Raw genomic sequence first — 26,660 nt, 5'->3', positions numbered from 1 at the left:
AAAGTAGCTGAGGTTACTTTTTTGTAAATTCCAATTACCTAGCCAAACTTTCTGAGTGTGCTTAGAAAGGAAGACTATGGATGCTATGCAGAAAAAAACCTGATTTGCCTTTCATACATATACAGAATTTAGTTAGGCCTTCTAAAACTCAGATTGTATGAATAAGTATCACAGTATTTTTTTGCTGGAAAAAAATCAAATTCTCATGTTCTTTGATACAAACTGGAGTATGTTTTCTTGCTGAGTTTGAAGCACATCTACTGTTCCTACTTTTGATTTTTATCTCTATATTTGCACATAGTATGAATCCAAAGTGACTACATAATTGTTCTGCTGTATAAGTGTTTGAAGCCTCGTATATGGAATACAAGTATCAGCTATGCAAGCTGAAGAGTAAGTGTTAGCTGCAATTATGTAAATTCTATTACTTAACTAGCTTTATAATCTGCTCCAATGCCTATGAGCAGCAGCTGACACTTCAGTGCTGGCTGAGCACACCTTGTTGTTGAGCAAACGTACGCACACCACATGAAATTGTTAGACAGTGAGAGCCCTGGCACGTAGCATTTCATGTGTATTTTTAAAAGCAAGAATATTTTTTTTATATGACTGTGATATGCTTTATTAGCTTTTGCTACTTAGTGGAGTTGCCATAACATTTAGATGAGCAAGGGTGAGTTTGGTTTCCATCTTATGGTAGAAGGTAGAGTTCAAGATAAGCAAATTGATTCGTCATTGTCAGGATACCAGGAGTCGGTTCAACACTTCTCTGTGAATTAATATGTTGACATATACCTTACCTGTATCCTCAAAAAAATGGAGTAGATCTGTAGAATGCTACATAATATTATGAGGAGCTCCTCTCTCAAAAGGCTAATCTGATTTTTGAGACATTTAAATAACTGTTCAATTCACATCTGTACAAGTGACTCAGCGAAGTTAAGGCAGAAAACATCTGCGTGACTTGAACGGATGTGTGAGGTAGCATTGTTCTCTGTGAGTTCCTGACTGATCCTTTCCGTCAATGAGTGTTATGGGAACATATTTGTAGAATTCAATGATATCTTCCACAGAATTAAATTTCTGGGGGGGGAAAAAAGTAGTAATCAGTGACTGAAAATGAAATTGCTGTATGGTTTAATCTATAACATTAAAAGACTTGCAATGGACAATGTTAAAAATAGGTAGTATTTTGCATAGAATTATGATTAGATGGAAGTGATTATAAAAGGAAAAGTACCATATTTTGATCCTCTTATTTCCTTGTGTGTCTCTGTCTTGTGTAAGAGAGCAGCTGGCTGCTTAGGACAAAAGGGGAGCATATCTAAGACCTGATAATGCAGCGTCACCTATAAAAGTTTGTGATGCCAGGTGTGATGATAGATGTTGAAATGACAAAATAACTATAAATCATCACTGACTTTTTGCTGGCAAAAATTGCACTTAATTAGCAGTACATGATACTTTACACAGCAGGTTTCATTGCACCATATTAAATGTAACCTTTTTTTTTTCCCCATGCAGTTTCTTGAGAAAGTTGCTATAAAATCTCTTTAAAATTTGGAAGAAGTATCCCAGCAGGGTAGTAGTCTTGTTCTCTTGTGCTCAAAACAAAGCCATCCTCTAGGCACATTCCTGAAGTGATAAAAGGTGTTGCTCGAGATTTCTGACCTGATCAAACAGCAACCAAAAGCTATCCAAGGTGTCTATCCTTGTGGATAAGTCTTCCCCCTGTCCTAGTAAGAGCGTCTTAATCCTCCCATTCCAAAGGTTAGCAGTCCTTCAGTTTTAATAGTGCTCTTCCCTATGTCTAACTTCCAAGGTCTCATCACACCATGAAGCTCTCACCATATCACTGTTTTTCCTCTTGGGCTGTTCTTTGGACTCATTGGTGTTAAATCACTAGAACTGCACACAGCAATGCAAGCTTACTTTGACATTAATACTCATCACATATTTATGTAACATTTACTGTGAGTGTGAAACTTCATTGTACACCTGGTGGTATCTTGTGATAGTTTCTGTCACCCCCACCTGTTTCACACCTAGATTATAACAACAGAATCTGATTAAATATGTGATCTTGTGAAGATGTTCCTGTATTAAAATGAAAGCCAGTGTGCTAATTTTTTAGTTTTGTTTTTACAATTTTATTTGTATGCATTTGTTCTACTTTGCTGTCTTGTCTTTGCTTATGTTCAAAGTCACTGTTGCTCCTGAAAATCCAGGCTAAACTGTGGTTTGTATTTCATACCATAACAAAGTAATCCTTACTTTTTTTATTCTAAACATTTTGTGAGCACCAATTCTTTTCCTGCTTTCTAATTTTTTTTTGTTGGTTGGGAAGTTAAAAAATCTTACTGTAATTGCTAACCTGGTTTGGAAATTTTACTAGGCTAATGTAACATTCATTACTTTACTTTTATGCTGTAGTTCTTTGGTAATGAGGGAAAAATGTTTCAGATGTTACTTAGGTATTTTTTTTCTATTTTATTTCATGCTGTACTCTTATTTGAGTTAATGAATTTTAATAATATTAATCTCAGAGTCCCTTAGTATCTGCTAGAACATGAAGTTGACTTAGACATCATAGTGTTGAGGTGCAGAATTTTATGTCCTCAGATCTTTTAATGGAACTCCCCCCACACTTTGTTAGGCATTGAGATACCTAAAGACATAAAGACAAAGAAAATTATGTACTTGATTTGTTTCCCTTCGCTGTGTGAAGAGACTCAAGCAACCTCTGCTGTTGTAGGAATGTCCTATCTCCTAGTCTCCAGACTGTTCTGGAGAGATGGGAATAGGCTATCAAGGATTGTTCATGAAAGACATAGTTTTGAATTGTGTTGGGGTGATGGCAGGACTCTGGGCTCTGTCACACATCCTGAATGAGACTATTCATCCTTGAGGTGTCATTTAAGCTGTGGACAACATATTTACAAGGTACACATCTTTCTCATTTGGAAGTATTGGCTGTTTACTGTGCTTTTTTTCCTGGCAGTAAGGCTGTCAGTGGAAGGCATCATGGAAGGGCTCCCTAATCTACTTGGACAAGTCAGGCCAGTTTGATGACTGGTGAAGGTAGGTGGAACTAATCCATTTGACTCACATGGAAATAAACTGAGTGAAATGATGTAACTGGTATGACTGATAGTTTGAAGATGAACATTAGCTGCAAATGGGGTGGTGAGAATGGAGAAATTATCTGCTGCCATATCAGGGAGATCCAGAGATCTACACCAGACCATGCTCTAAGCTTCTTTGTAAAATAGGCACAGAGTTCAAGAGAAGCCTACTTCTGCCTTTGATTTTTAGTTACTGACTTGGGAGTTGGGCCTGGTGCTGCAGACATGTAACCTGTATTTTGTGTGTGGCAGATCTAGTTTTGCAAAGGAGAGAAGAAAAATATTTAAATTTTGTGTCATTATCATCTTCAAATGTGAGTAAAATTTGTATTTTTTCATCTTCAAAAGAGTTATGCACATGGAAAGAGGCAGTGTTACAGGATCTCTGGATCTTTACTAGTGAAACTATCTGGCGTAGAGAAAGGCAATAGCCAAGTAAAGGATGCTCAGGACAGCTGTTTTGAATGTAAATGCCTAAATTACATGTATGCCTCATTTGGGGATCTGGTCCTTATAGTTTTATATGATTTGGCCTTTAGTAAGCTCAATATAATATATTAAAGATGTATTTAGGTGTGAACATCTGTGGCTAAATTGCTAGCAAAAATTGTACCTCGCCAAGAGAGTTAGTGGTGGATTGTTTTTTTTTTTCTTCCCCTTCCACTTGTATTCTATATATTAGAGTTTGATACTAATTTAGCTGCATGGAACTTACAGTTACTTCAAACACAAAAATCTGATCATCAACCACTCTTCCCCCCCTTTCAAGGCCTTATAGGGCTACATGAGAAGCATGCTAGTGACAGAAGCACTCATGAGAGTTGAATTAAATAAGTTTAAAGAAAAAAATTGTTAATTGAAAATCTTATTCGATGATACAATGCTTTAACAACTTGTAAACTGTATATGAAAAATCAAAAAGTTGCAATAGTATGGGGGAAACTTTGAATAATTATATTTACATGTAAGGAAAAGCATCTTTTTAATGGATGAAAATAGACTAATTCAGAAGTGAAAACACACTGCAGAAAATCTGTTAAGACTGAACCTCTGAACAAAATCACCAACTGGGGTGAAATGTAGCAGGTCTGCACCTATTTTTGGTGTTCAGATTTCTTTCTCTTTGGCAGGTGAAGAGGGAATATTCAGCTAATCTAGATAGAGCAGCTGGTCTGACTGCACTGTGCTGTGCAAAATGTGGTGTAACAAAGGGTATTCCTGCTGAGGGACAATGCTGAGTGCTCTGGAAAGCATTTTAACAGGCACTGGAAAATTACAGGCAGCAATTTGCTGTAATTCACGGCCTTACAAAGTGTCTTCACCCTCTGGAGAAAAGAACCTTAGATGAGCTACAGAAGTCGAGATGACAGTTTTCAAGAAAGAGCATTTTTAGGGAATCTCTTGAGATTGCCTGAGATGCAAGAAGCTCTTCTGAGCAATGTTGGTGACACTGATTGTTCATTACTGCACATGTGCTGTGTACCCAGTTCTATTTTCAAGTGTTGCTGCTGAGAATAATGCATAGGAGTCAGAGATTGCCATGTCTGTGATTCTAACAACACAGTTAACTGACTAGCAAAGCAATTCTGAAATATTTCTGTTGTACTTGAAGTACAGGAGGATTTCTGAGTTGAAGAGAAACAATACTTTAAAAAGAAGGCTTAAGGTAAGGTGCCATGATTACAGATTTGGCCTGGTAGAGCCAAGTCTTGGTTGTTAGCTAGATGCTTGGAATCCTTATTCTGGAATTTTTACTTTCCAATTTGAATGTTTTCAGTCCAGACCCAGTGTTTAAGATATGTTCTGTCTGTGCAGAAGTTGGAACAAACAACAAAGAAATGTATTTTGGTATTTCCTGAGATGGGAGGGATTGTATTCTCTTTCCTTTCAGTTCAGTAAAAATTGTTCTTGTACTATTCAAGTAATTTTCTAGTTGCCTTAATTGTTAAAGCTGTTAACATGATGAACATTTAGCTTTTTATCTTTAGTCTACCATACACATTATGCTGCAGTGTGCCATATTTCAGTTGTCATTTCTAATCTAAGCCAGGAGGACTAAACAATGTAAGAACTATCAAAAACTAAACTTGCTTTCTCCTAAATCATACTTAAACTCCAAGAAATCTTCTATGAGGTTCAGTTCAGAAATGCAGCCAGTCGTTTACAGAAGACTGATGGTCACTACAGCAGCACCAGGACGATGGTATCTGCAGTACAATTCTGCATTTGTGCTACAGTTCAGCTTCCCAAAGTGTTTATATGTGCTTGAATAATAAAGGATTTTCTCTCGCCTCTCATCATTAAACCAATGTTCATGAAGAACAACCTGCCAGGAAACCTTGTCCCTCTTGTGAAAGCTCATAAATCCTATCCTGTGTTTTTTTATAAGAATTCTAATATAAATTTTGAACCTGCCAACATGCTCGAAGTTGGCTTCGGTCATTTGTGACTTCAGTTTTTTTAAGTCTATCTATACAGAAGGTAAGTTTTGAGAAGTATTGACTGCATGGAAAGGATGTAATCAAAGAATCAGCTACAGAGGCTTTGCTGTTTCACCCAAGTTGGATTTGTCAGTCATTTACACAGCTGATAACCCATAGGAGGTTGTTGCTTTGCTTTTTTGCTCTGCAGCTGAGCATTCTTGAAGTTTTAGGATTTTTTTTTTTTTTTTTTTTTTTTTTGCAGCTATCACATCTTTATACAGATGAATTTCAGTTTTAATGTTTAATTTTTTTCTTTTGTTAAAGAATTGCAAATACAGTGTTATTTAACAATATGGGTAGAATAAGAATTAGACTTATCATGACTAGAATTGAATTGAATTATGTAAAAAAGCATTGCTAATCTAAAGGGATTTTCTAATTGGAATTTACAATATCTGAAAGACTGATTGCTGCGGACCAACATGATTTAATTGCTTCTGAATATCCATGACAACTGTTGTCCTATTGCCTCATTAAAAAAAAAAAAAATATATATTTTGCTATATGAGGCACAGACAACAAGAGACATTAAATGGCAAAAACAGCACCCGGCCATGCTGTCAGATATGTGAAGTTGTTTATATATTTGAAAATGTCTGCTTATGTTATCACAAGTTTAAAGATATGCTAAAATAATATATATACCTGAAAAGGTAGAACTTTTCTGTCCCTTTTATTTTACAGGCATTATTTACAGTAGATAGAAGTAAGTACTTAAGAAAATTTTACATTGATGTAAACCTGAATTTGAGCATGGTATGTAAAATTTGGTTTTAAATTTTTAAGTAAGCTGCTTGAAAATTTGAGACGTATTTGAAATGAGAGTATTGGAAAAGAAACTAATAAAGCAGCAAGTTCATTATGTGGGAGAGTTTGTAACTAATATTTAGTATTAAGAACTTGAGCAGTGCAACATAAAAGCTATAGACTGTAACAGCAGATGGGATTTTACTTACACCATCTCCTCTGAGCCCTGTTCCCAGTGCGTATTGTTGGCTTTCTTCCAGAAAACGTACTTTAATGTTATATACTCTTCTTCCATAATAAACAACCAAAACATATGGTTCAGCCTTTGATTTCTTTGAACGATCTCTAACCAAGAATGTCTCATCCTGTATGGTACAGATTTAAATTACAGATTGTATGGTTAGTTCACAAAAAAACTTGTAAGCCATTATGGACAATTTACAGAAATTTTTCCCCAAGAGTTCATATCCCAGGTTTTGAGATAAATGGTACTTACAGTGTTTTCCTGTAGCAGTGCCTTCTCTGCTTCATGGCGATCGTATTCTCCAACGTACCATTCACATTTGTTTAAATCCTTAATTTTAAGACATCATAGTCATTGTATAGAAATTAACAACAGCTGGCAAAAGCAAAGCTGGTGAAAACAGATTGTATCTAATCTGCATGTAAAGCACCTTCAGCATAGTATATAAAAATATATGCATATATCTATATATATCTATATATAAAAATATATGCATATATCTATATATATCTATATATGTATGTAGATATAGATATATAGTCCTGTTAGGAAATGTTAATCAAATCAGACATTCAAATTCTTATCTATGGCTTCAAGATCTCATATTGGATTGTTTTGAAGGGTGCTGAATACCCACAGCTTTCAGAGGGGGTGGGAGGCAGTGTGCCCTATAGTGTTGATCCTGTTTCCTAAAAACCTGTGTTTTTATGAAGCAAAGCTGGTCTTTACCTTTTCAGTGGGTTGGGTAAGAAATGGCATTTCCTGTTCTACCAGTGAATGTTTTGATTTATTTTTGTATGCTGTGTATGGTGTAGGAGATGATGACCTCTTCACTGTCAAGTTCTCTACATTTAACGTGGAACCTGTAAAAGTAAATTCAGAAGGAAAAGAGTTGTATTCTTTAAAGTAATAATTTCGTTTTACACTATGTTTTACTAAGTCTGAGAATAACACTTTTAGTTTAGAAATAGTGTTGTGATATTAGCCTTTAAAATTCAGAGCTGTCAGTTAGGAGTGGTCTTGTGGTAATGCAACATCAGTGATTTCAGACTGATGTCCCCAGAGATTTAACACAGTTTCAATCTGCCAGGCTATTGTGCACAATACCAAAATAATAAACTGTTAATAAAATAACAAATGCTAAATAAAATACTAAATGTGGGACAAGGATAATGGTTCATTCTGTTCTATTTTCACCTTTTGAGCCCCCTTTATTTGTGTTGGATCCCTGTTGCTGTTAATTGGATCATATTAAAGCCCCTCATTATCCATTGCCAGCCAGCATTTTTTCTACTGAACTGTTGAAACCTTAAGAGATTCAGAGGTTCTGCTGTGTTGATAAATTTCTGTCTGCTCTGTGACTTGTTTCAGTTAACAAATCCAAGACCAGGGGGTGAGGTTACTCTTGCATTAAGATGAAGGTGGTGGTCTTTGGCTGTGTGCACCTACCCCATACTGGGCCACTGATGGAGGGGGCTTGCATAGCTCAAAAGCCTCCCCCCAGAGGAAATGTGATTTGTTGTCTATAGATTTAGGGCTGCTGTTTAACAGGCAGACCCAGTTCCCCAAGCCTCTGGGGAACTGTGCAAGCACAGAGGATGGAGCAGAAACACGAAGTGTGGGGTAATATGGGAGGCTCGGGTTAACTCTGATCAGGATGCAGCAGAAACAACCTGAAGAAAGCAAGAGTTTCCTTTAAATGTAAGGATCAAATATAGTTTGCAGGTACATGACAGGGGAAAAGTTGTTAATTAAAGATGAAAAGCATCATATCCTGCTATACAACAGAAAACATTTTTGTTTGTTTCGTGCAGTGCTGGTGGGAGAAATGTCCTAGTGTCTACTGTAAGAGTAAATGAGAAAAATGTAGTTATCAGTGGCTTCTGTCTTTCCGTTCTGGTTACTGTCACCTAAGACAGTATTGTTTGCCAGAGCAGTATTTCATTGTGCTTTATCTGTTCACGCTTTATCAGTTTATTGCGTAGCATATGACAGAATATTAAAAAAAATTAACTTAGAAGACTTTCTTTTACAGACCAGTAATAGTTTTCACAGTGCTTCAATGTTCTATTTGTACATATACCAAGTTATGATTTATAATAGCATCATATTTGTTTTGCTATCAGTGGATGTTGTTTTAAATAGTCAAACAGCCATGGTCTTTATCAGGCAATCAGTCTGTTCAGCAATTAAATCACTGTTCAAAGTGAACAGTGGGACCAGACATCTGCCTTTTGTTTCTGTAATCAGTTTGAGTTGTCAAAATGTGAAATATTGTTACTGTTCAACTGATTGCATCATGATTTTGGCGTTTTTGTTTGCATTGTATTTTTAGTGGCTATCTCCAGAAACATGTTTGCTTTGTGACCTGTGCTATGTATGGCTTGAAATTTTTTTCTTTTCTGCTGCATCATTCTGCTGTGGGACAAGAAGTGTAAAATTCTCTTGTAATGCTCATGTACTGAATTTGGCTGGGATGAAGCTAATAACTGCTTGTCAAGAAATTGAAGAAGAATGTTTTACATTTTTGCATAGAAAGTAATTTGTTTTTAATAATAAAAGCTAAAACTTCCAGAGAGAGTAATATAAAATCATTTAGGTTGGAAAAGACCTTAAAGATCATTGAGTCCAACCATAAACCCAACACTCATGCTCTTATATAGAAGTAAAAAAAAGGATATTAGTATAAGTTTAGTAAAATTAAGTCTTTAAATATTTTTTAATACAAATATGGACTTAATAGACAATTGTAGTGTACCAGAGGGAAAGGCTACTTCTACTCTCCCTGTTGCTTCAGGAGGGTAAGGCATTGACAGAGGAAAAAAGATACTGTGCTGCTCCAGAGAACTCCCAAAGAGCCCTGGTAGTGATGGTAGGAAGTGTCTGAAGTGGCAGCAGCAAACAGAGATCTAAATGAGCTTTGTGAATTATGTAAGGAATGATTTTTAGTAAGTCTCCAGAGGAGAATGTGTGATTGCACCCCAGCACAAGAAGGAAGCAGCTCAGTGGAGGGAGCCCTCCAGAATCTGGGAGCTGGGACCTGTGAAACAGAGCTGGGGGAGGTGGGCTCGTTTAGTCTGGCAGTGACCAAAGTTAAGTTGAATTTTACTTGATCTGAACAAATAATACAGTCCATATGTTCTTCCTGATGGTATTTGCTTTTACCATAAGTTCTCATTATGCAGTTCATAGGTTCTTGGCACAGCTTAGAGGTTTGGCTTTTTGATAGAAAATGGCATTTGCAGAGGCAGTTACAGGAGAGTAAAAGTAAGCCATGTAGTCAAGGACAGTACTAAGTCACCAGCGTGGATGATTCCTATAGCTCCTCAGTCCCCAAAGTCCCTGGGTTTCCCAAGGCATAAACTCTCTTTTTGAGGAATGGAGATATAGCGTGAGCTAACTTGGCTGAATGACATTCAAAAAATAAGAAAGACCAAGGTCATGTTATTTCTAAGTATTCCATGTAAGGTACATATACCCCTCTTTACTGACCAATCTGTTTGTGAAAGATAAACATATGGAGTTTATAGCATTTTTTAGCTTTTTATGCAGTATGCTATTCTGCAAAAAGAAATTTTACAAAACAGAATAAGTGTTTTCTTGTGCTTTCACAAATTCATAATCAAATTTGTCTTGTTCTTCAAAAGTATGTAAGTACATGCTGAGTACATTTTTTGTCTCTTTGGGGTTTATGAAAATACTTTTTAAAGCAGGTGTAGGTATATTAAAAGGTAGGGATGAACCACATAGCAATTTTGGGTTAAATACTAATGAGGCCATATTTTTCTAAAATTAGGTAGAGGGGTTGGTGAATAACAGATACAATATGATATGACAGCAAAAAACTAACACAAGTGTTTGTAGAAGTATTGTCTTCAAGGTTAGAGGGATTCTGCTTATGAATCTGGTGAAACAACTCCTGTGTGCTGGGTTGACTTCTGACAGTCTTAAGAAATCCAGGGAACATGAGCAGAGAGACATGGCCTTGGTTCCTGGGGAAGCCCCACCACAGGCAGTTTCTTGGCAGAACACCCCACCAATCAATGTTAATGTTGGCTTCTAGTATGTTCCCTTAGGTAGAGCCACAGAGTCCAGGGGAAGTCGTATTTCCAACCATAATTATTTGATAGACCTGCCTGATAGTGGCACTTACCTGTCCTTACTTTTAGGAATCTGGATAAATCTAAAGCAATTTCTTCAAATAATGGTTTATTTGTTTACACAAAAGCATTAACCCCATAGTAGCTGCTCTATAACGTCCCAAATATCTCTAGCTTCCATTTAGCCGAGCTGATTACATCTCTGCTTGGAAAAACAGAGAAGGCTGTGCTCACAGCCTTGCTTGTACACCCAAGCAATTTGCCTTCTCTTCCTCTCCCCATTGTCCTCCAAATCCCTCTCCCGTTCTGGGTGGGGGGGTCTGCACTGGTTTAACAGTTGCAGAGTAGATTGGGCATTTCTTTGCTTGAACCAGGCATAGGGTATAGCGAGTAACTGCTTGTTTCTGCACTCCTATTGACTGTGCCATTGTTTTACTTGTCTGATTCCTTTATTTAACAATCCTTTACACTGACTCAGTGCATTGGAAATCCTCAGTGCAGATATTCACACACAGCAACCAAAATCTGTTTCTTAATCTTATTTCTCCACATTTAATTTGGTTTTCAAAGCCATCTCTGGTTCTTACCTGAGCTGCAAGTGCTTTTAGGGCTCCATGTACATTGAGGGCTAGGAGAAAACATTGAATGAAGGTATCATCAGAAAAATATTTTTTTAGTGCCAGTGTAAGAGTCAAATTAGCGAGCAATGCATTGCTGTGCTTCCCCAGAATACCCCTTCCTCTACTGATGTCAGCTTTAGATCTTTATAGGTTTTGGGTAGTAATTTTGTATTTATTGTCTTTTGATAGATGTCTCTTCCCTTAATTTCACCAGCCACCTTTTGAAGTTATGTACATTTTTTTTACTCTCCAGAAGAGTATTTGGTAAGAGTTCCACATTTTAACTGCATGTACAGTGAAGCACAATTTGCTTTTGTTCCCTGCTAATTTCGCCTGATGTTTCCAGTCCCTCTACAGGAAGACCCAGGGAACTGTTGTTCCCTACCTGTTCTGATTTTCTAGACTCTGCTGAGTGCCCCGCTGATATTTTGTTGTGCTATTAATTGGAACAGTTACACTGGGAAGAGCATGGACAAAATAACTTCACATAACAGAGCCGCTTGTACCACACAAGAAGAAACAGATTACTAAGGTTGACAAATACTGTCACATTTACTTCAGACAATAATTTTATCTTGGAAAATGCCATCGTTGAAAACAAGGTTAGATATGAGATTCTGTATTTGTCTAGGAAAGATGTTGAATTATTCGTATTCTTCCTATGCTGTCAGCTATACTTTTGGGTTTTTTTGTTGAATGTTTTAGGAGAATGTAGATTTAAAAACACATTTAGAAAAGAGATTTGTGTGGGTTAGGAAATAAAAGTAGGACTAACTGTGGCAAATTTCTATGGAAGAATAATTGGCCTTTGAAAGGCCAGGTATGTATCCTTTGTAAATAAAAATAGAAAATGAGTAGGAGAGAAAATTCTGAGGCTGGATATAGCAGAGCTTCTTTATACAGTATATTTAACACTCTATCACAGAAATAGCAGCAGAAATGTAATACAGCAGCTTGCTATTAAAGATAAAAATTGGCTGTGCAATTACAATAGCTTGAAAGCAATTCCCAAAGATGGTTCTTGTCATGCAACAAGGCAAAGCATAATATACCACTGCATGGCATTAGAAAATTATATCATCTTGCTGTTATTGCATAGCAAAGTATAGTTTTCTGTGGCAGAATATTTAGTCCTTGAAGCATTCAGTAAAAACTCATGAAATTCTTGTATTCCTACCTGGCTTCAGGATGATGCTGTTGTGCTTGAAAAGATACTTCAGTTTTTTTTCCCAAACTTGTAACTATTAATAAAAGTGATAAGAACTTATTATTTCCTCTGAAGTGTAACTGACAGTATGTAGCAACTACTGTGAAATAAATTAACTATATTCATAAATGAGGGTGAAGCAGTTCAACATAAAAACTTAAAAGGCTGCAATCAGTCTGGCTTAAATGAGTCAGCTAATGATTTTGGTGGGAAACATTTGTCCTAGTAGTGTTACATGGGGAACATTACAAGGTTTGAGGATGCCAAATATGGCTTAACATAATAGTAAATAATGTAGAATACTGAACTAGAGGTATGTGGAGAGTTCATAAATCCTTTTTATAGAACAGAATAGGCATTAAATTTATTAATGCAGTCAGTACTATTTCTTGCTGAAAATCAGGAATCGGTGCTTTGATCCACAAAAGGAAATACCAGAGGAATGGATGAACTCATTAACACAATGTGTAAACAGCATAAAAGTCACGTAACCTGGATCTATCTTCAAAGTGTTTTGGAGTAATGTTTTTCATGGGCCTTCATGCACACATACATAGACACACATGCACACATGGACCCTCATGCACACACAGATAAACAGCTTAAGCTGTTTTGAAAAACCTTTCTTTCAAAATTCTCACCCTCAGATTATGGGAGAGCAGCAAGATGGAGAGAAGGGTGATATCCTCTGTGTAGATCTCTTTCAGATATTCTTCTCTTGGCTTTTTAGGCTCCAACACTCTTATGTTTCCCAAAACCTTAAGATATTTTCTTAGAACAAATGTGATACCCTGGTTCCCCACATAGCTGTAGCTAAGGCCAAGTTAAGTTCCTTTTTTCTGTTGCATTTCCCACAACTTTCAAGATTTTTATAAATCTCCCTGTTCCCAGCAAATGTACATCTGTCTCTTGCTTCAGTTAGAATTTTAATGATAGACTGTTTTAGTTTTGGAATATGAAAGGAAGACATCAAACTATTATTAAATACTGACCTTGCTCTCTTCCAGGTGCCTATATGAAATGATAACATAGTAAATATTTTTCTTTGAATTAGTGACTTGAATTTACCCCAACAAACCCAACTATATTTCAGTTTTAAAACAATTTATAGACATTCAATCATTAATACTGGATCATTTTGTCAAAAACCCAGGCTGAATGCTTGTGTCAGTCCACTGGTGACAATGAGAACTGAATTTTTTAGGGGTGTAAGTGAACATATGGTCTATTGCAATGATCACCATTTCATGATGACTATTGTACATTAGTTTAACTTACACTATGGTTTTTCTTCCTTGGTCTTGATTGACTGGAGAGACACTATCCAAAGAGTAAAATCAGTAATTTCTTTTCAGACTCCTTTACTGACAGTACAATTATTTTTACTGTCATGGCGGATACTTCATTCAAAATCACTGTGTGGAGAGTCTTAATCCGTCATATTATGTTACATATAAGTGAATGTTACACAAGTTTCTAAAGACCAGAGTTTGACTCATAAACTTTCACCACATTTCTATATTATTTTGATTCACATGGGAATAGTAATTATTTTCTTTGTTAATTTGATCCATGTAAGACTATAAAACTTGAATATTTAAGAGAAGAATTGTTGACTCTCTAGATGTTGAACTTTAAACCTTCCATATAAGTTGCCTTCCCAATAATGTTTACACGTTACTTAGGAATTCGAAGTCTCAGCTCTAGCCCAAGCTCCTGCTTAGAGCATGGTGAACTGTGACATGAGACCTGTGGCCTCAGACCTTTGACCATCTGGGTATAGCAAACCTCCCGGAATATATGATGATTTCACTGCCTCCCTGGAAAACCTGTAACAATATCCTCAAAAATACCCTCATATTTAATTTTTTTTCCTTATTGCTGGTTGAAACCTTCATCATTTCAAGATCATTACCTCCTGTACTTCCACTGCGCATTCTACAAAGTGCCATGCTCTGCCTTCTTTATAATCAGCAACTGACTTGCTGCTGTTGGGTTCCCCTGGACCTATCCCCTCTATAGGTAAAGGTAGGCCAGCCCCATCTTTTCCATGCCAGGAGACACACAATATTTCTCCTTTAAGAAGCAGCCAAACTAAGAGCCTGTTGAGAGCTGCAGTATTTGTGCAGCTGTACAGTGCTCAGACAGAAATGTTAATTACAAGATAATTATTGTACTTGGGAGTGTTTTTATATTTGTGGCGAGTCAGTATCTAGGACAAGCCAAAGCTTTTTGTATTAAAATATTACCTTTCTTGAGAATAGATAATTTTTTTAATTGTTAGTTACCATATTACTATCAAACCACATTTTTGTAACCATCTTTCAAACTGAAGGAATTTCTGACTGTGAGAGGAGTGAGGTTTGGGACAGCCTCCCAGTCAGAACTGTGGAGAAGGAAGACTCGGTGGATTTGAAAATTAGAGCTAGACCAGTCTATAGATTTGTGCTACAGCCTACTGTGGTAGGAACAGTTGGACTTAACTAGTATAGAGATTAGTTTCTTCTGTTTCTTTGCAATGAGAAAAAAAATCAAAACCTATTCAGTAGGAATATGTTAGTGCAGTAAATTAAACATTCAGTAAGAAGCACAAAATGCCATAAATGATAACCTATTTCTGAATTTTACAAACAATCTTCAACACTGTGTGATTGTAGGGACTGTATCTCTTAATAAGTTTTACAGAAAACTACTTGTCATAACTAAACTCCCTTATTGCTAAACCCATGCTAAACTCTGCTTCACTTCATTAGTCTGAGTAGAAAGTGAAGGAACTTGTTAAAAACTTTTTTACAGGGACAGGGATCTGAAAAAAGTAATAATAAAAAAATCCTTTGCCTTTACTAGTCTCTGTGTAAAAGTTACAGCTTTCTGTTTTATAGATGCCTGTAACTGCACTCCCAGCATCGCCTCTTGGCTTCTGTCCTCTAGGCTGAGCCAAGTGGTGCAGGGGTCACTGGAGGTGGGGCTGCATGTGGCTGTGCTGGGAGAGAAGGGCTCAGCTGGGAGGAGAAGGGGTCAGCTTGGAGGTGTAGAGAGGGAGGGAAGAGCCCTTGTAGCTTGTCAGAGAGGGAAACTCAGAGCTGCTGCCTCAGCAGTGCTGGCACTGGGAGCACACGCCTCAGTGGTACTTGGAGCCTGGCAGTGGAGCTTAGGGAAGGAGTGGGGGAGGAGAGGGAAAGTGGAGCTGAGGGATGACAGGCATTATTAAATCTGGATATAAAATTGGTCCCTTTTTGTTTCTCTTATTGAAAAGGGTCACCTTATTTTTGAGGTATTTATTTTACATTAATGCTGTTACACTCCTCTAATGACCTTATATTTCAGTCTTCTGCTTTTAAAAATCTATATGGAATCTAAGTTTGTCTGAAGGATAGTGCCTCTCCTGCTCCTCAGTGTTCATAGGCATGCACAGCCTCTGGCAGTTATGAGAGATGCTTTTATGTGGATAGCTAGGAAGGTGGGTTTGCACTGTATCTATGTTTTTATTTCTGGAAACAACTTCAGGAATTCACCTGCCATTCAGAAGGGAGCAGTGTTGAAAGTGCAACACGTGTTAAAGATAGACACTTTTATGATCCAAAGCTAATATGATTCTATTAGTTCTTTTACATAACAGGCTAAAATACTGTTACAAGAGAGGCTGCATAGCCTGGAATGTGTATGGCTTTTATGGTCTTGATATATACGAAGATGAATACTTACTTCATTTAGTTCCTTAACAGATAAATGTCTAGAAAAAAAAGAAGAATATGCAAAAAATTTAATTATCATAAAATAAAAATCACGTTGAGTACTTGAATAGTTTGATTACATTATCACTGAAAACTAACAGCCCTTGGCAAGGGAAGGATTTTATTACTGCTATAGAAGTTCAGAGGCTGGTTATTTTTTTACATAAATTATTTGTGGGACAATGTTTTGGAGGAAGGGAAGAATAGATAGAAGTATCAGCTTTCTTAACACTTCATCTCATGCCAAAAGGTCTTATTACACACTTTACAGTCAGCTATAAATGGAGGTAAGTTCCTTGAAGACTGAAGAGATTCAAAATGAAACACAGAGGCAGAATGGAAAGTGTAGGAGATGAAAACCAGGGAAAGAGGAATGGAGAATGTTCTTCATGGTCCTAAATCAAGTAGCTGTTTAGGTATTTTTCTACCTTCTCCTGATCAACAGGAGTATCACCCTTTCCTAGGAAGGAAATATTCTCCCTCCAAAAATGGACAAGGTATTCTTACATCCTTTGTGAGATGTTTTGGATATGGTGAACACTCATGCTATTTAGCATCATGTATCTCATAAAAAAAGAGACAGAGGACCAGATTTTACAAGTTATTTAGCAACATAAGGTGTAGATAAGCATCTAGTAGTTTTTGAAAGGCTCTGGGGTTTAGTCCCTGTTTAGCTTGTCTCCTGGACTGAGAAAATATGACAGTGAGTTATTCTGCTAAATCAGTCAGAGGGAACACAAAAGGAAGATCTGGTACAGAAAAGCCTGAGAGCTATTTTTCAATGGTGAGAAGGGGTCTCTTCATCATGTCTGTGTGGAAGATATCAATCAACATGGAGGGATAGAGAGGCAAGACATTTGGGAATGATCTGTTCAGGGAAAGTTTCAGGAAAGCTCGGAGAAAGGAGAGGAACTGTTTTGCATTTGGATAGTTGCTTTTATGTTAACTTCTGCAGTTTGTTAGCTTGGTCTCCAAGGCCATTGCTTCACGTGTGAAAGCCAATATTCAGGGCATGGTAAAGTTTAGAGATATTAAAGGTGTGCTTGCAGGGCTGGCCTCTGCCTTGAACAGACATGTCTCTCACATGGCCTGCTTACCACAGGCATGTGGTAAAGTTTAAAAAAAAGTTTAAATCACACCAAAGCTTCTAAGATACATTCCAGGATCCTGCACTTATCTATTTTTTTTATGAAGCTATTTATAGCGTGTATAAATAATGATGTGTGAAATTTTAGAAGTCCTCCAAATCTTGTTGGATAACAGAACTTGCACTCCTAAATCACATCTGTGGTTTGACAGCTTAGCTTACAGTCTAGCAGATACCGGCTGTAGCGTTGGACTCCTTCACACTGCAGCTCATATGCATGTTTTCTCCTTACAAAGCTGTACTACTGGACTGAAGATGGCTGAGAAATATTTTGAGTGAACTGGTTGTGTGGGAAATTTGTCAACTGCCTCCCCCAGTTCATGTGTGGTCTTATTCTGTGCTACTCCTTTCCTGCTCATGTGATTGAAGCCCCTAGTACAATAGACATGACAAGTATTTATATTACAGAATTTGGCTTTATAATAGGACCTTTCAAATCCAAGTGTTCTGCATACTGATGTCTGCTGGCAACATGGATTATAACATTTCTCACAAAGCTTTCAATCTATGTGCTGCTCTACTGAGGGAGGGGATCAGTCATGGGATTTGGAAATTTGCAGCTCCATGATAGATCTTTCACTGAATATGAAACTACTTCATATTAATAAAATGTCTCAGCAACAAACAGCTTTTGGAACCTAATCTATGAAAAAATTTCTGCACCATTCAGGAAAAAACCTTTCCCAAGAACAATACTTAGAGCTCACTACTTAAGTACATGCTTAACTTTAAACAAAAGGTTTATTTCCTTGGTTTATAAGCTTATTTTCCCTCCAAGGGATTTGTAGTGGCCTCTGTAAAATGAAGCAAAATTCCAACCTAGTGAAATAAAATTGAAATAATTTTAGGAGGGATGGACAGGACTGACACAGCTTCTGGTTGCAATAGGTTTTTGTCAGGATTCGTTTGAGCGTTATACCCTGTGGCCCCTGGAACTGTATCATTCCTCTTCCCAGCATGTGTCTGAGCGCCATCCCCTGTTAAGAACATGCATTTTGGTCACACAGCAAGACCACATACACACCTGGTTACACGACACTGAGTGACATGCACACGCTCATCTGACTAGATATGAGTTGAGTGAAAAGAGCAAGCAGACTCATAACCTGACATATGCATATGCTTGGTCATACAGATGGACACAAGCAGGTTGTTCTTCAAGACTTGGCAGAGCTCATTCTCACTGCCATGTCAGGATCCTGAATGACCATGGGCATTGTGTGGCAGGAGTAAAAGACGGAGAGGGCAAGAAATGAATCATAGTCTGGATTTGTTGGCCTCCTGGGCTGAAGCCAGACTTTTGCCCAAAGATTAGTCATTTGTTTTACTGAATGTAATATCCTCGGGATGTCGAATGTATTCCTGTATCTCTGTGTATTTCCCCATCATTTGATTCACCAACTGTGCTAAGCAAGTAGAACTTTTCTGCTTAAAAGTGGTTGCAAGATCTCTAAATATTATTAAGAAAATGTTATTAAGAAAAGTTATTAAGAAAAAATAGGACAAACCTTAAACATAGTGTTCTTGAAAGTTCTGCCTACTTTTCTACTCCTTTACTGTTATTTTGTCAGTTTTTTCCTTAAAAAAATGCCAGTGTCACGTTACACTAAATACCACTTCTCTCAATTATTCACAGCTGTCTAAAGAATAATTTCCTAAGTAAAAGCAGAGGTGCAATGGAAGTAAAGCCTTGTGGTTTGACCAGGGAGAGTGTTTTGATTCTCAGAGAACGGGGATGAGGAATGCACCATACCTTGAGACTTTTGCTGATATTGGAAAGGTGGGAGCTTGGCTGAGTGTGTTCCTCTTGTGAAAGAACTGGCTGCTTATCCTTGGCTCTGGAGGAAGTGGCTGATACTGCTTTGGCAGTGTGTTTGGAGGTCTAAAGAAGTCAAAGGAGAATTTGAAGAACTATTATGGAATAAAGGAGGTGCAGGGACTGTATTGTAAGTGCAAAGTCTAGAAGTAAGAGACTAGAATTTTCTGAGAGCATTTCAAAGTATTTTGCTGAGCCAAACTCAGGTCCAGGAGCTCCTTAGGGCCCTTCAATAGCAATAGTAATATTTGATAATATTCTACATTTGCAAGACATTATGTGCTATTTAATACTGCTTTTTTATGCCTCATGAGGATGTGCCAAGCACATACAGCTTTCCAGTGTGGATATTTCTGGGTGGGTAGGCCTGTGTATACGGTTCAGCCAGGGAACACACTGCAGTTTCAAACACAGAGGACAAAATGCTCTTCATCCCAGAACACTGGGCATACTCTGCCCATGCTCTGAGACCAGGCAGTCACAGCTCAGCTCTGGCTGGAAGCTGTAGCATGGAGAGGTTGGCTGGATAATACTGGAGGTGTATCCATGGTGCCTGTCAGAACTGCCCTTCAGTTGTGGGCTCCTGGGGAGGGACCCTTGTGTGTTTGCAGGGCACATACCTAGATGAAGTGAGGTGGGAGAATTAAAAACCATTCTGGCCACCATAATACAAAAAAAACCCCAAAACAACCAAACAGTGACATTTTGTAGAATAATTGATTGAGAATGACCTTATTTCTGCACTTTTATAATTTTGAGTTTGTGAAGATACACTGCCCTTTTATGGTATTTCTCATTTTTTAAAGTAATATCTGAATATGTAATGCTTATCATATTTTAAAGTTCTTTATACATTTTGAGGCAGTCAGTGTAGGCATGCAGGAATAAGCTTGTAATTCCTAGATGACCTTTTGGAAGGATGTTTTAATTGTAGCAGATATTTTTTGGAGTTGAAAAGATCAAAAAGCAATTAATTTTTTCTTTCTGGATATATCATAGAAAAATATATTTGTGCAATAGAGCTTGGTCCATCTTCTGTGGGAATAAATGGAAAATTTTCCAGCTGATTTCTATGGACATGATTTAGATTTATACCAAAAAGCATTGGCAGAATGATTTAAGAGGGAATGAAGTCAATATTATCGCAGTGAACAGAGCCTAAGGCACAAACCAAATTGATGGAAAATTTATTTTCCCCAGCAATTTATATCTGGGTTGGACCAGATTCAAGAGATCTAGGTTTTTGACTAGTCCGTAGGCACAGCCAAATTGATTTTGAAGATGCAGGCCTGAGATCCTCCTAACGAACACTTACAGCTCATGTTTTGTTCTCCCTGATTTCACATCAGAACCTGTAAGAGTCCAAAAAGTGCCAGGCAGTTAAAGAATGCTGGCTCACTTCCAGTCACCTCATTATCATGGGCAGTACAGATGGATGTGAGCATTCACTGGCACTGAGTTCCCCAGGGACTGCAGGTAGGCAATCTCTTACGTGATCTTACCGTGGGGGAGGCACAGGCTCCTGGAAAAGAGGAAACAGAAATCCCTGTAAGCTTTTTTCCTTGGTTAACTAGAGAGAAATGTGAAGAATTTAGATTAAGTAGACATGCTCACGTCAAGAGTTAAAGGGTTTATGTGCTCTACAGCACAAAGCATCATGCTTTAGCATGCTATTTTAAAATCACTGAGGAATAAAAGACATTTACATAAACCGTGAATGCAAGTGAGATAATGCAGATGTGAGTTCTCTTATCCTTTTTAGTGTCAGCAAAATGGCAACCTGCTTTTAAAAGTCTATTAAATGGCAGAATGGCCTGTAAAAATTTTAGTTGATGAGAGATTCTGCTTACCTGGTGTCCCTGTATTTTCATTCTTCCTCCTAAAAATAATTATTAATAATTGTTAGTAGAGTGCTACCTACATAATTCAGAAATTAAATTATAGCTTTATTCTGGTATTGTTGTTATTATTACTGGCAGTCCAGTCCCATTCCTTGCAAACCCCCAGCTGTGCTTCCAGAAGTCTTTGCTCTGGCTTTCAGAATGAAACATTTGAGGGTGATATTTATTCAGGTATTGTAAATTTAATTATTGTTTAATTATTGTTCAGAGCCTTTATATATTTGTCAGGTTTGACATGCATTTTTTGTCTGTCCTAATTTTTCTATAGAAATTAATAAAAATATTGAAAAACAATGAAAGTAAATATACTCTTTTGTTTTCCAATTTACCAAAATATGCCTGATTATTTAAACTAACATCTTGCTAAAAAAAAAAAAAAATTTAATCTTACTCTATTTTCATTAGATTTTGATATTGAAAATATTCTCCTAAGTTCTGCTTGCTGAAATCCTAACTAATGTAAAGGAGATGCAACATATCTCAAGCTCTCCTTTAAGTAAACCATAACAATTTGCTCTAACTAAAATAATGGTACCATAAATGTTTAACTGTTCTAGAAAACACTCTGACAAAATTTCTTCTGTGCTGTTTATGCCATCTTGTGGCAAGGCCTCTTAATAGCACTGGTCACGAGAATAAATGTTAAGGTATATTTATTAACAGTGTAGTCATTACCTAAAAATAATAACGTCCTCTGTAAGCACTATTTGCACAGGATGTATTAAAAATATATGTAAATTGCATTTCCAAACTGCAGAGGTTAATTTGCCTACTTGCAATGGCTTTGGTTCATCTTAACATTAGCACACATCCCATGGAAGCAGACAAGCATGTAAATCCAACCTAGTAAATCCTGGTGGAATTCAAAGCTTTAGATAAACTGGCAAACTGTCCCTGTGTACTGATTTCTGCAGATTTTGAAGCTGGCTTACTGGAATTTATATTCTTTCAGATTTTTTAAAATCTACATCAAGATTTGCTCACAAGAGTCAATCTAAACTTTAACTTTCAAAGTTTATAGTGCTTACTTTCTTATAATCTGTAGGAATTACTTGGATCTATATTTTGTATTATAGGATGAAATAGAAGGGGAAAAAAAGCAAATTCTGTTTTATATGGAAATCTTTGAGTTATTTTTCTGGCTGATCAAATACAATACTTACTTTCTAAAAATCAGCTGTTGAAGCAAACACAGAAAGGATTACATTTTCCTGGCTTGGCAGTTGCAGTCCTTTTGACAAGATTTAGCTTATGGCTCAAAAGTTTGAAAATGGTAAGAGAAAAAATATTCCTTTTCAAACCTAATCAGATATTTAATCCTTCAGTGGTTGACTTTATGATGTACTGCTACATCAAAGTATATTAAATATAAAAAAGTTTATAGAAACTACTTAAAAAATAATCTTATTATTGAGTAAAACCATCAGTCAGAGAGATAATTCAGTAGATTCTTGAAAGACAAGATAGCAATCTGTCTCTGATTTCACCATAATAAACAAAACAGAGCAAACAAAAATTAAAGGTACATTTGATTTTGAAGCAAATTTGTAGTTACATGTAAAGCAGCAGAGAAAAAATGTATTCTAGGTGATGTACCACACAATTAACATATTCTTAGTAGATGAACATTGTCAGACAGCCTTTGGAAATATTTACCCTAGGATGTAAATCTCTAGTAAGAATTGCTAAAGTTGATATTACTATTTAAAAATCTTTATTAGATTATCCTTTACAATGCATTCATACAAAATGTCTGAGAAGCATAGGAAGTGAAAAATCATGAGATCATGAGAAGGAGAAGTAATGTTTAGCAGGGATCTTGCAGCCTTTTGGTGGAAGAATTTGGGAGACATGGGTTTCTCTCTGCCCCCTTATGCCCTTATAATATAGGCAAAGGAAAATCTGATTTTTAAATTGATTGGCTGTTTTTTCCTACCCCTTGAGGAACAGGGAGCTCCGGAGATAAAACATATCTCATTCTGTAAATAATTGGTTTGGTGTTAGTTGAAACGATATTGCAAAATTTGCAGTATGATTATTTGGGAAAGCAGCTGCTGTTCTGAAAACCCTGTTTATTCTGTCATCTGCAGTTTCTTCCTGTGTTCAAAAGCTAAATATGGAAGTAACAATTTCTATTTCTGTTTGCTGAAATGGGTAGATTTTTTTTTTAATTTTACCTCTAACACTTGGCACTCTCCACCCCTCTGGAACAGATGTGTGAATCTGTTAATAAAACAAAATAAAGATGTGATATTAGTCATCACCCTTGGAATTCTGTCTAGTAGAAGGGATGCTGCTCCTGACTGGGATGCCTCTAATACTTAGAGGGGATCCTCAGCAGTCAATAAGTGAAAGTCAGTGGTGAGGGCATCAATGCAAAGTGAAACAGGAACAGCTCACAGGTACGTGTTTCCTTTTACAAGTGACTTTTTTATGGCTAAGACTTTAAATAGACTGCATTTAACTTTAAAGAATATTAAAGAAAAGGAGAAATCTGTTTGTGAATAAGGTTTATTATCTTTACTTACAGTTGAGTGTTGAGGGGGCTGAGATGGGTGCTCGCTCATTGGGGAAGTGGAACCTGAAGGCCTTAAACAACGTTTATCTGTGAAAGAGGAAGAAAAATCAAGACTGAGTAATTCAGTAGTATGAGGTTTCAAGAAGAAGGGGTTTTAATGTTCAAAATAGACTTTTCAGATCAGGTCTTGTCATTTTTATAGCATTTTAAATTTTCCTTTTCAAAACTTTAATGTCATTTTAGCAGCTGTATTGAGGACGTAAGCATGACCCTGGTAATAGCTTCATGCTTAACCTCCTCACTGTGGTTAAAAAGAAGCCTTCATAAGGTGGTACACAGTTAAGGCAGACATTTATCCTTGACTGTGATTAGATTACTGAATTTGTTTTTCATCTGAGTCTTTGTTCTTGTCAACGCTGTTGTTTTGTTTGGATTTTGTTTGGGTTGTAGTGGTTTTACTCTCCAGAGAGCTTTTTAAGTTTCTCTTTAGCTTTTAATAAATACTGGATCCCTGGCTGTCTAAAAAAAATGCACAGGTTGTATGCTAGCATGTGGTTTTGAGTCATTAATTTTATATCTCAAGGGCACTGGTATTTATCTAGGAAAGATGGTAAAAAATGTTAGCATTGAATTTTACCCTTTTGAAATAGATTTTCAGACCTTTCCTCACTCTTGTATCTTGCCACATTATAGTTACTGGGCATAACATACAGGAAAAAAGCAGCTTTTTGTTTCATGTGTTTTATCTGAACTCACAAAACAAAAATTACATCTTTTGGGTATTTCAGGACAGTCTTACATAAACAACATAAGATGTTGGCTGCTGACTGAAAGTTTTACTACTAAACAAGACAAACCCAGTATTTGGAATTCAGATTTCCAAATAAAATGTGCAAGTTAGTCTTTGGAATGTAATGTAGGATATCCGAATATTCAGACTGATTGTGGTCTGCTCCCACAATGGTAAATTTACTCACTTTAAAAGCCTTCTATTTGTTTAGACATCAAACAAAGTCCCACAAAAAATCAGTAGATAAATCTTTGCTGACTTTGATGTGAACTGGAGCAAGCTTTCATAATACATTGATCCTGTATTTTCAGATATCTTTGGTTTCTGGTTTCCATTCCTCCTCATCTAGGATTTCCCTCCAGTTTTTTTATGATTTAAAACCTCCAGAGAGCATTTGTAATGGCTTGCAGCAAAGGATAGCTATGATGATATTTCACATCCATAAACAGGATATTAATTGGCTCTGTATGTTTGGGCATTTAAATTTGTTTAGGCATTTTAGTAAACCAAAAGGAGATTAATGAAGCTATCTTGCGAGGTTAAGAATGCCTGAGAAGCACATACAAAGCTATTGCTTATTACTCTTCTGGAAAGCAGCAAAGAACACCTTTAAAAAGAGTACATTTTTTCATCTGCAGGTTATCATCTGGAGGCAAGTTTCATGTTTTCTTTAATACATTTTCCATCTTAAAAGTTTCTAGGCTTAAACAGCAGGGAGTTTTTCTGAAACAGTTTTGAGTTTAATCAGTCAGGTTTTTTGCACATTCAAGGTGGAACAGGATAATAGAGTTATCACCACCGAGGCCCGGGTTTGATTCCTGGTCAGGGCCCCTCCCCGGGCAGATGGAGCTCGTTAGCCCTGTAAGGCAATCCATCTACGTCCTGAGGACCTCGCTGCCACCGTCCAAGCTCGCTTGGCCCCAGCAGATGAACTTTAAGATTAAAGGGTGGGCTCAGTTCCGCGCACACTGTGTCTCACCTAAAAAATCCAATGCACAGGCTGGAAGGTGTAAAGACCTTCCCTGGATCTTCGTTTGCGAAGACTGGCCATATATATATATATATATATATATAAAATATTAAAATTTAAAGAACAATGTGTAATTATTAATTTAACATAATCTAATAGAAATAAGGATAACTCTTGAATTTGAAGATACAGACAAAGCTCTTCTCGTGTTTCTGCCTACCAGTGTTATATTTCAGTTGAACCATTTCATTCTAAAAGATATCCACTCTGAAAACTCTAAGTCTGTACTGATCCTGTATATCTCTAGGTTTTTCTCACTTTCCACAGACAGAAGTTACCTGCATATTCAGATTCTTGCAGAGGTTTGGCAGGAAGAATTCTTAAAGCACGGATGGCCTCCAGAGTGGAAGAACTTACAGTCTCGTAATCATCATCCTCCTCAGATAACTTGAGGGAAGACTGTAGGTCACCCCTTCCCTTCATTGTCAAATATTTGCTCTGGACAGAAGAAGAGATATACAGAGAATACAATTAAGTTCAAGATTAATTTCAGATTTGTAAATATCTGATTGCCATAACTAGACATTTTGGTGCACGGGAAATTTGCTGGTAGAAATTGAAGGGTTGGAAAGTAGTTGAGCAAGTGCTTTGAGTACCTAAATTTTTTTAATTTAGATTCATAAAGTAGCCATTTGGGAGACAGTTTAGATCCCTCTCTGAATTTTGCCTGTCTGATTTTGAAAATATAATGATAGTGTTTGATTTTATTATAATTTGAAACTGTGTCTTTCATTATAGTATTATCCATGTGGTATTTATATTGTACTGACTGTTTATACATGTTACTTGCAAGAATATATTAACTAGCTCATCACAAATGTGACACTTCAAAATAAAAACATGACATGTTTTGGGGAATTTGTGACAGCAAATGTGCAGCCAAAGTGAATGTGATAGCAAGTGTGTACTGAACAGTGGAATCCATAGAATATGATGCTGAGAGTGATGAAGGATGTCTCTGGATGTGTCTACACACTTGTACTAGGTTTGTCCAATAATCTGGAGTCCTGCTCCACCCTTCACACTCACTGTTTACATACTGGAACACAATTGCTGTCTTCCTTTAGCACAGAGCTGAGGTTGCTGCTGAGTGAACTCAGCTGAGGGAACCCTGCCTCATATTTTGCTACCAACAATATAGGTACCTCATGCCCTTGGATCTTCCCTGATGGGTTTTTTATTCTCTTCTTGAATTCAC

General features: G+C 36.9%; 1 protein-coding gene across 1 annotated transcript; it reads right to left on the bottom strand.

Annotated features, from left to right (window-relative positions):
* Positions 1–855: 855 nt before the first annotated feature.
* Positions 856–25,894, bottom strand: CLNK (cytokine dependent hematopoietic cell linker). The gene is made up of 14 exons (XM_027896154.1): positions 25,741–25,894; positions 23,653–23,729; positions 23,302–23,347; positions 21,074–21,102; positions 20,726–20,745; positions 19,161–19,289; positions 16,232–16,259; positions 13,519–13,537; positions 12,497–12,560; positions 11,287–11,327; positions 7,329–7,462; positions 6,852–6,929; positions 6,565–6,720; positions 856–1,083 (listed from the first exon to the last, which is right to left on the bottom strand). Exons 1-14 carry the CDS (start codon positions 25,883–25,885, stop codon positions 940–942), a joined length of 1,110 nt encoding a protein of 369 aa, XP_027751955.1. The 5' UTR covers positions 25,886–25,894; the 3' UTR covers positions 856–939.
* Between the last annotated feature and the right edge of the window lie 766 nt (positions 25,895–26,660).

The sequence above is a fragment of the Empidonax traillii genome, unplaced genomic scaffold, assembly GCF_003031625.1.
Source record: "Empidonax traillii isolate 1590-97213 ecotype Southwest subspecies unplaced genomic scaffold, ASM303162v1 scaffold483:size1218004, whole genome shotgun sequence".
Taxonomy (NCBI): domain Eukaryota; kingdom Metazoa; phylum Chordata; class Aves; order Passeriformes; family Tyrannidae; genus Empidonax; species Empidonax traillii.
Note: the sequence above shows the minus strand (reverse complement) of the source record. Positions and strands in the feature narration are given on the sequence as shown.

Coding starts and splice junctions, on each gene's coding strand:
- CLNK (XM_027896154.1), bottom strand. CDS start 25,885: ATGAAGGGAAGGGGTGACCTACAGTCTTCCCTCAAGTTATCTGAGGAG. Junction 23,730..25,740: donor GCAAGAATCTGAATATGCAG/GTAACTTCTGTC, acceptor CCTCTTTCACAG/ATAAACGTTGTTTAAGGCCT. Junction 11,328..12,496: donor CAGCATCATCCTGAAGCCAG/GTAGGAATACAA, acceptor GTTTTCTCCTAG/CCCTCAATGTACATGGAGCC.